Here is a 10182-nt window from a genome sequence, read left to right as displayed (position 1 = left end):
TACTAAGCACTGGGGTAGCTACAAGCTAATCAGGTTCAGTTGGACATAGTCCTTGTCCCTCATGGGGCTCGCGGTCAACCCCCATTTTACAGATGAGGTAACTGAGGCACAGAGAAGTTGAATCACTCACCCAAGGACACGCAGCAGACAAGTGGCAGAGTCAGAATTAGAACCCAGGTCCTCTGACTCCCAGGCCTATGCTCTTTCCACTAGACTGCCGCTTCTCTGTTGTTGTTGCTTTACTTATGGCCCCAAGATGAACCCAAGCCCTGAGGCAATTGTAATGGCACCCAGTTTGAGCCTGAATGTTAAGGAGCAGCTTGGCTTAGTGGAAAGAGCACGGGCCTGGGAATCAGAGGATCTGGGTTCTAATCCTAGCTCTGCCACGTGCCTGCTGTGTAACCTTGGGCAAGTCACTTAGCTTCTCTGTGTCTCAGTTACCTCATCTGTAATGAGGGGATTCAATACCTGTTCTCCTTCCTACTTTGATTGTGAGCCTGTGTGGGACAAGGACTGTGTCTGACCTAGTTAACTTGTATCTTCCCCAGTGTTTAGAACAGTGCTTGGCATATAGTAAGTGCTTAACAAATATTATTATCATTATTATTATTACCTCCTCCTTCTCCTGCTGTTGCTGCCCAGCCCTGCACTGACATTGGCTCCTACTTCTGCTGTTCCCACCACTGCTCTATCTTTTTAGCAGTGGGAAACGGAGAAGGAAGGAGTGGGCAGGACGAGGAGTCTCATTTCCATGCAAACGGGCCCAAGAACGACCTGAATTCTAACCCCGGCTCTGCCACTTGTCTGCCGTGTGACCTTGGGTAAGTCATTTAACTTTTCTGTGTCTGTTAGCTCGTCTGTAAAATGGGGGTTGTCTGCGAGCCCCGTGTCCAACCTAACCTGATTAGCTTGTATCTACCCCAGGGCTTCATATAGTGTCTGGCACATACTAAGTCACTTAACTTCTCTTGGCCGCAGTTATCTCATCTGTAAAATGGGGATTAAGACTGTGAGCCCCACGTGGGACGTGGACTGTGCCCAACCTGATTGGCTTGTATCTACCCCAGCGCTCAATACAGTGCCTGGCACATAGTAAGAGCTTAATAAATACCATTAAAAGAAAAAAAAAAAGACAGGGACTTTCTCCTGACTCCCTGCTGCCTCATTTTGGAACCTCCACCACTCCCTCACATCCCCCCCACCCCCAAACCCCGCCACAGTCTGCCAAGGTTTGAAGATGTTACCTAAGAACTAGCATTGTAATTCTGTGACTATGCTAATGAATATAGATGAATGACACGAAGGTCATTAAATCTCAAAACAGACAATTCCCCAAATCCCAGGTGTTATTAAAGAAGACACTTTCATGACCAATTTATACACTACATCACCATAGTAACTGCTCAGATTTGCTTTGTTCTTGAAAGCACCAATTTACAAGTAAAAGGCAAGTTGAAAACTTACTGAAGAGAAGCAACTCAATCCCTCCATCCCTGTTGGAAAGCAGTAATGAGCTGGCGGCGGCGGGGCTGTGCCTTTTGGCCTGGTCCTCTAGGTATAATGATGGTGGGCAGGTAGAACCAAGAAAGGAACTCTTTGTTTATGGGGGAGGTAATAACTCACATTGGTAACAGGGGCCGCCTTTCCTCCATTTAACGTTTTTCCTCGCTGTTTCTACTGTTAACCTGGGGATATTTCCTTGGGTTATCACCTCCCCCATAAACAAAGAATTCCATTCAGTCAATCAATCGCTCAATCGTCTTTACTGAGTGCTTACTATATGCAGAGCACTGTACTAAGCGCTTGGAGGAGCACAATACAACAGTGATTGATGGCAGACACGTTCCCTGTCCAGTGAGCTCGCTGTGGACAGGGATTGTCTCTCTCTCTATTACTGTATTGTACTTTCCCAAGAACTTAGTACAGTGCTCTGTACACAGCAAGTGCTCAATAAATATAATTGAATGAATGAACTCTCCTCTCAGATATGGTCCTGATCACCATCACCCCTTACTTTGGGACCCATTCCTGCAGCCATCCTCGAAGACTATCCAGAAGCTGAACTGGGAAGCAGTGTTGCTTAGTGGACAGAGCACAGGTCAGGGAGTCAGAGGACCTGGGTTCTAATCCTGGATCCACCACAGGTCTGCTGCATGACCTTGGGCAGGTCACTTTGCTTCTCTGGGCCTCAGTTCCCTCATCTGTAAAATGGGGATTAAGACTGTGAGCCCCACATGGGACATGGACTGTGTCGAACCTGACTAGTTTGTATCTACCCCAGCGCTTAGTACAGTGCCTGGCACATAGTAAGTGCATAACAGATACCATTTTAAAAAAAAAGCTTCAGCAGAGTTTTGTGTTTGAATCCTGAGTGGGAGAGCCACAAGTCCTCTGCAGCTGTACTCTAGCACACCTAACTAGTTGCCATTGGCTTCCAAGGGCAATTCAAGGTTTCCTGTTGCTTATCAAGTCTTAAATGGTCCTAGCTCCAATAACTACCAGAGAGATTGCCTCTCTACTTATGACTCATCACAGCAATTAAGATTATCTGGGGCATGCCTGCTGACAGTTTCCATATTCCATTTAATTTCTTTTCTATCACTCTATCATTCAAGACATAATTCCTGGGGCAGTGGCATTTTTGTTTGATTTTTTTATATGTGATTGCTTCCTGAAATATCCATTTTTATCTATTTGAAAGTTTTTGTTACATTCTGTACTTGGACCCTGGGGTGTTTTCATCATGAAGAACACAATTTAAAAAGTCCAATAAGCAAGTAAACAAGCAAGTAAATCCATTATTAAGTTCAGCCAGAGCTTTTTTTTTCTCCAAAATTGGGGTGGACAAGGACAGATTTGTTTTACATTTTCTGTAATCTTCTATACTCCATAACGCATGACAACAGGAAAATGTTTGGGTATTTGAAGAGAGGATTACATTTACAGATCACCTTTCCTCAGCCACAACTAATCCTTTAAACTCTGAGCTGAAGGCATAGAAGGGCAAGTTTTGCACTTCATCGTGCTATTTGATTCTGCGATGGAGTTCAGTCTAAGAAACAAACTGATGTACAGCTTCTCTAGAGTAGATGGCTCAGACCAGTCCCACAGATATGGCTACCTGAAGTTCAGGCAAAACCTCGAGAACAGTAGACCGTAAGGGAAGCAGCGTGGCCTAGTGGGACCTGGGAGTCAGAAGATCTGGGTTCTAATTGCAGCTCTGCCTCTTGCCAGCTGTGTGACCTTGGGCAAGTCCCTTCAATTCTCCGGACCTCAGTTTCCTCATCTGCCAAAAGGGATTCAATATCTGTTCTCCCTCCTACTTAGAATCTGTGAGGCCCCTGTGGGACAGGGACTGTGTCTGAACTGATGCTCTCGTACAGTGCTTGGCACATAGTAAACATTTAAAAAATATCATCGTCATCATCATCATCACAAGGCCCAAACGTTGTTCGGCAATCTATTTCCAGCACCAAGTTGGGCATTATAGCTGCTTTCTTCTTTCTTTATCCAGACTGAAAAGGGAATCTTTTATATGTTGTACTCAATAAATACTATTGATTGATAGTGGCACAGACCTTCAAGTCTTTGGGAAGAATGGACCTGAGTCCAAATCTCCCTTCTCTGCTCAAATGGAGAGGATCTTTATGAGATCAGGGTAAGGGTGTAGGCCTGTAGAAGAGAGAAAGAAAAACATTAGAAAAGAAAAAGAAGGGGGAAAAGAGATGGGGGAAAGGGAAATAACAGATTGGAAAGTGGGGAAGGAAGAGGACAAAGATGGGATAGGGAAGAGACCCGAAAAGAAAGGAGACACTGAAAAGGAGAAGCAAAAAATAAAACAGGAGAAGCGGTGTGGCCTAGTGGAAAGAGCATGGTCTGGGATGCAGAGGACCTGTGTGACCTTGGGCAAGTCACAACTTCCTTGGGCCTCAGTTTCCCATCTGTAAAATGGGGATTCGATATCTGGTCTCCCACCTACCTGGACTGGGAAGCCCTATGTGGGACAGGGACTGCATCAACCCGATTGATTTGTACTTATCCCAGTGTTTAGAACAGTGTTTGGCACATAGTGAATGCTTAACAAATATTGCAATTATTATGACAAGTTGGGGAAACCAAAAGGAGACCAAACAGGGCTTAGGATACAAAAAAAAAATGAGGAAGGGAAAAGGAAGAAAGAAGAAAACAAGGAAAGATGAAGAGAGGAGCATCTGAGGAGCAACAAAGAGGAAGTAATGAATTTTGGAGAATAGGTAGAATAGGTGCCATTACTCTCATCACCAAAGCCGAACAGCTATGTAAGTTTTCTACCTTCATTCAATCGTATTTATCAAGTGCTTATGTGCAGAACACTATACTAAGCACTTGGGAAAGTACACTACAACAAAAAACAGTGATATTTCCTGTCCACAATGAGCTCACTAAAACCCTTAATAGTTGCTCCCACAATCCCTCAGCCAAAATGACTTTCCAGGGCAAAATTCATTCATTCATTCAATCGTATTTATTGAGCACTCACTGTGTGCAGAGCACCGTACTAACTGCTTGGAAAGTACAATTCAACAACAAAAAGAGCCCCACAACGGGCTCACACTCTAGAAGGGGGGGAGATAGCCATCAAAACAACTAAACAGGCATCAATAGTATCAATATAAATAAATAGAATTATGGATATATATACACACATCAGAACAAGTAAACAGGCACTAATATAAATAAATAGAATTATCAAGATGTTCCCATCCCTGCCCGCACGGTGGACACGCAGCAAGTGGTTGGATACCGACCCAGGGCAGCCTATTTATTGAGCGCTTACAGAGCACTGTACTAAGCGCTTGAGAGAGTACAATGTAACAATAAAGCAGAGTTGGTAGACACATTCTCTGTCTTACCACTTCTACTACCTTTGGCTTGCCCACTTAGGCTATGGAAACTCCAGACAGGACCTACCTGAAGAGTCACTAAAGGATTTCAGGAATAAATCTTGCTGTAGGCCAGTGCCATTCAAAGTGTACAATCGCCCCCATGTGGTCATTTGCTTCAATTGTAGGTGATGTTACCATACAGTAAGTAGGGACAAGTCTTTGGGTGGGCAAGGAAGCAAGCTGAGCATCTGAGAGGAGTGGTGCTCATTTTAAGAGGAACTGAGTTGCTCTGAATGGTGAGGGGCTCTTTTTTTCATTCATTCAATCGTATTTATTTAGTGCTTACTGTGTGCAGAGCACCGTACTAAGCGCTTGGAAAGTACAGTTCGGCAACAGACAGAGGCAATCCCTACCCAACGACGAGCTCACAGTCTAGAAGGGGGAGGCGGATGACAAAACAATAACATCAAAATAGATGAATAGAATTATAGCTATATACGTATCGTTAATAAAATAAATAGAATAATAAGTATGTACAAATATACACAAGTGTTTAAGTGTGAGACGGGATGGGGAAAGGGGTGATGGGATATGATTGATTGATTGAGGGCTATTTTAGAGAGGGAGATCAATCAATCAATCAATCGTATTTATTGAGCGCTTACTGTGTGCAGAGCACTGTACTAAGCGCTTGGGAAGTACAAGTTGGCAACATATAGAGACAGTCCCTACCCAACAGTGGGCTCACAGTCTAGAAGGGGAGATAAAATTGGGGGGGGGAGGAATGGGGAACATGCCCCCATCATTATTATTATTACTATACAACAGTTAGCAGACTCGTTCCCTGCCTACAATGAGCTTGCAGTCCAAGTGCTCACTGAGTCAGGCACAGTACTAAGCCCTAAATACGAAGCAGATTGGACACAAGTGGGGCTCACAATCACAATCTCCCTTCCTCCCTTCAAAGCCCTACTGAGAGCTCACCTCCTCCAGGAGGCCTTCCAAGACTGAGCCCCCCTTTTCCTTTGCTCCTCCTCCTCCCCTCCCCTCCGCCCCTACTCCCTCCCTCCCCACCCCACAGCACTTGTGTATCTTTGTACATATTCATTATTCTATTTATTTGATTAATGATGTGTATAGATCTATAATTTTATTTATTTATTTTGAGGCTATTGATGCCTGTCTACTTGTTTTGTTGGCTGTCTCCCCCCTTGTAGACTGTGAGCCCATTGTTGGGTAGGGATTCTCTATCTGTTGACAAATTGTACTTTCCAAGTGCTCTGTACACAGTACACGCTCAATAAATACGACTGACTGACTGAATGAATGAATCTCTAATCCCAGCTCCGCAACTTGTCTGCCTTGTGACCTTGGGCACTTCACTTGGCTCAGCGGAAAGAGCACGGGCTTTGGAGTCAGAGATCATGGGTTTGAATTCCGGCTCCGCCACATGTGTCTGCTGTGTGACCTTGGGCAAGTCACTTCACTTCTCTGGGCCTCAGTTCCCTCATCTGTAAAATGGGGATGAAGCCTGTAAGCCCCACGTGGGACAACCTGTTCACTTTGTTACCCCCCTCCCCAGTGCTTAGAACAGTGCTTTGCACATAGTAAGCGCTTAACAAATACCAACATCATTACTTCTCTGGGCCTCAGTGACCTCATCTGTAAACTGGGGATGAAGACCGTGGCCCCCGGTGGGACAATTCGATGACCTTGTATCTCCCCCAGCGCTTAGAACAGTGCTGGGCACGTAGTAAGCGCTTACCAAATGGCATCATCAATCAATCAATCGTATTTATTGAGCGCTTACTATGTGCAGAGCACTGTACTAAGCGCTTGGGAAGTACAAATTGGCAACACATAGAGACAGTCCCTACCCAACAGTGGGCTCACAGTCTAAAAGGGGGAGACAGAGAACAGAACCAAACATACCAACAAAATAAAATAAATAGGATAGAAATGTACAAGTAAAATAAATAAATAAATAAATAGAGTAGTAAATATGTACAACCATATATACATATATACAGGTGCTGTGGGGAAGGGAAGGAGGTAAGATGGGGGGATGGAGAGGGGGACGAGGGGGAGAGGAAAGAAGGGGCTCAGTCTGGGAAGGGCATCATTATTATTATTATATTATTATTATTATCTCCAACCCCCTTTTCCAGAGGAGGTAACTGAGGCCCAGAGGAATGAAGTGACTCGCCCAACGTCACTCAGCAGCCACGTGCAGAGGTCCTGTGGGCTTCCCGAGGAGCCCCGAGGGATGCCTTAGGCCGACGGCGCGTGGACTTCTGGGAGTTGTAGTGCCAAAGGGCCCCGACCTAGCCCCGCCCCCTTCTTCCGGCCCTTGGCAAAACCCGGAGGCCTGGAATCCGCCTGTGGAGGGGGTTGCGGAGTGGGCATGCGCATTGCGGAGGCGGGGTCGGGGCCCTAGCCGGAAGCTGGCGCCACGCGGGGTGCGGTTGGGGGTGAGGCTGCGGGCTTCTCCCTCCCGCCTTCATTCCCTCCGGGGCGCCCAGTGGGCCGGAGTGAGGTCGCGGAGGAGCCCCCCTCCAGTGTCCCCCGTGTCCGTCCCCTTCCCCCCCCCCACCAAGTGACCCCCGTGGTCCCAGGCCGGGCAGGGCGCGGAGCCCCGGCTCCCGTCCGCCGCGCCGAAAAGCGGGCATGCGGCTGGGTGCCGGGGTCTTCGCCTCTTGCTGTGTGGTGATTGAGGTGGTCGGTGTGGCCGTATTCCTCCGGGGCTTCTTCCCGGTGCCGGTCCGATCTCTGTCCAAGAGAACTCCGGGGGTGGATCCCCCTGCGCCGGAGCCCGCGGCAGGTAACGTCCGCCCCGCCGCCCTGCAACGTTTCGGCCCCCCACCCCCCACCTCGGGGGTGCGCGCAGTGGCCCGGCCCCGACCGTTGCCCAACCGCCCAGTCCAGGGCTGTGTACGTAGTAAGCGCTCATGCAGCACCACCGATTTCGCTCAGAAGAGAGACCTAGGGCCAAAGGGCAGCCCCACGCCGAGTGCATTCGTCCCATCTCTGTGGAATCTCCAAAGCACACTGCTGCCCGGAAAACCGCCCCCTGACTAAAGCACCCTACTGCCCCACCCGCCTAGCACCTGGCCAGAGCCCCTCCGTCAATAAATACGGTGACCCGGTTTTCATGGATGAGAAGTAATTCTTGGGCTGGGGAGAGGTTTACAACCCAGACTACTCGTTTGCGTCTTCCCTTTGGAGGTCTGTAGGCCTTTCGAGTAAATAGGCACAACGTGGTTCCCAGGCAAGGTGTGCTTTGTGCGGTCGCTTGAAACTTAGAAACTCTCTGGAAACAAACCTGCGTGACGACTTCAGTAGCAGTTGAAGGCCAATACCGAGAGATGGAGCTGGCATAAGAAAAATATATATATTTTTTGCCTGGATGATTCATCTGGGGCTCCATGAGCCTGCAGCTTTTACACAGTAGAAAACATGTAAAGGCTCCCTTCAGCAGGTGAAACCTGATAATAGTGTTATTTTTTTATTTTTTAGGTGCTTACTTTGTGTCAAGCGCTGGGGTAAGATACAAGTTAATCCCGGTCCCACATGGAGCTCAGAGTCTCAAGTAGGAGAACAAGTACTGAGTCCACATTTTATAGATTGGGGAACTGAGGCACAGGGAGAATAAGCGACCCACCCAAGGCCACACAGAAGACAAGTAGCGGAACCGGGCTTAGAACCCAGTTCTTCTGATGGCCAGGCCTTTTCAATCGAATTTATTGAGTGCTTACTGTGTGCTGAGCACCATACTAAGTGCTTGGAAAGTACAATTCGGCAACAAATATGCTAATGAATACCAGCAAGTTGCAGTCCGTGTGCTGTATAAGTTGCCTATGATTCCCCAGGTGACCTAATTGTGTTACTTATTGGGGTGGTGCCCTTAAAAGTTAGCTTGGTTTTTGTAGTTATGAATGTACTCAATGTCTAAAATACCCAAGTGGAGCCTGTAAAATGAAGAAAAGCAGTGTGGTCTAGTGGAAAGAACCTGGATCTGGGAGTGAGAGGACCCAAACTGGAATCCCGGCTCCACCACTTGCCTGCTGTGTGACCTTAGGCAAGTTACTTACCTTCTCTGTGCCTCAGTTTCCTCATCTGCAAAGTGGAGATTCGATACCTGTCCCATGTGGGACAGGCACTAGGTCCAAAGTGATTAACTTATATCTACCCCAGTGTTTAAAACAATGCTTGACACATAATAAGCACTTAACAAATACCATTGTTATGGTTGTTAAGGGGGTTTGCTGCCACTTCTGTACAGGTCTCCCCGACTGTGGCTCTGTGCTGCCCCCCACCCTCCCCACCCCTCTGTTTCATCTGTGTTCCCCTTAATTGTGGCTGCCACGATCCCCTTTAATTCTGGCTCTAGCATACTCAAGTGGTCCCATTGCTGATTAGTGGTCTGGTATCACTCCCTCAAGTCATGGACTATTCACTCTAGCTAAGACAACCTGTCAACCTCAAGGTAGCTACTTCCAGTCCTGGCCAAGGCTAGTCAACAGTAAGTCAGTCATATTTATCGAGCATTTGCTGCATGCAGAGCACTGTACTAAGTACTTGAGAGAGTACAATCCAACAAGAAACAGACATATTCCCTGCCCGCAAGTAGCTGTGTTTGAAGATTTGTTGTGAGGCATTAAAAGCAAGTTGAGTCATGGAAACTTCCCTCAAGGAGTGTACAGTTTTGTGAAATAAACAGGATAAGCACGAATTTATGAACTTGTCTATTTTGAACTTTGGTTTTCCCGATTGCTCCAATTCAACAAGTTCATTTTGAATTCCACTATTGAATCATTCGGGTGTATTTATTAACTGCCTACTGTGTGCAGAGCACTGCCCCAAATGCTTGGGAGAGTACGCTAGGGTAAATAGGCGTGGTTCCCTGTCCTCAGACAACATACAATCTAACGGGGGAGACACAAAATACTCTTTAGACAGGAGGAAGAAAGAGAAGGAACTATATACATGAGTTAGTTCTTAAGTAGTGAGATATTTAAGATATGTATGTAAGTGCTTAGGTGGTGCAGAAGTGGCAGTTGGGGGGATCTGACCTTAGGCGATTAGAGAGGCTCATTGGAGAAGATATTATTTGAAAATGGGGAAAGTTATGGTCAGTTGGATTTGAAGAGGGAAGTGTGGAGGGGCATGAAGGTGATGGGAGAGGCAAGGATGAAGCACAGTGAGTAAATTGGTTTCAGAGGAACAAAGTGTACCATCTGTGGTGTAGTGGAACAGTGAACTCTCCTCAGAGGGCCTTAAAGTCAATGGTCAGGAGTTTCTCCTTGATGTGGAGAGA

At 46.9% G+C, this 10182-nt stretch overlaps 1 protein-coding gene across 2 annotated transcripts in view; it reads left to right on the top strand.

Moving 5' to 3' along the window:
• Window positions 1-7501: 7501 nt before the first annotated feature.
• Window positions 7502-10182, top strand: part of PIGG (phosphatidylinositol glycan anchor biosynthesis class G) — a 54235-nt gene continuing 51554 nt past the window's right edge. For both annotated transcript variants that reach the window (XM_038770171.1, XM_038770170.1), the window contains exon 1: window positions 7502-7686. In XM_038770171.1, coding sequence (XP_038626099.1) covers window positions 7533-7686 — 154 coding nt within the window. In that variant the 5' untranslated portion in view covers window positions 7502-7532. The remainder of the gene's footprint in view (window positions 7687-10182) is intronic.

Source organism: Tachyglossus aculeatus, chromosome X3 (genome assembly GCF_015852505.1).
Source record: "Tachyglossus aculeatus isolate mTacAcu1 chromosome X3, mTacAcu1.pri, whole genome shotgun sequence".
In the NCBI taxonomy this organism is placed as follows: domain Eukaryota; kingdom Metazoa; phylum Chordata; class Mammalia; order Monotremata; family Tachyglossidae; genus Tachyglossus; species Tachyglossus aculeatus.
The sequence above is the reverse complement of the archived record's forward strand: the minus strand, read 5'-3'. Positions and strand labels throughout refer to the sequence as shown.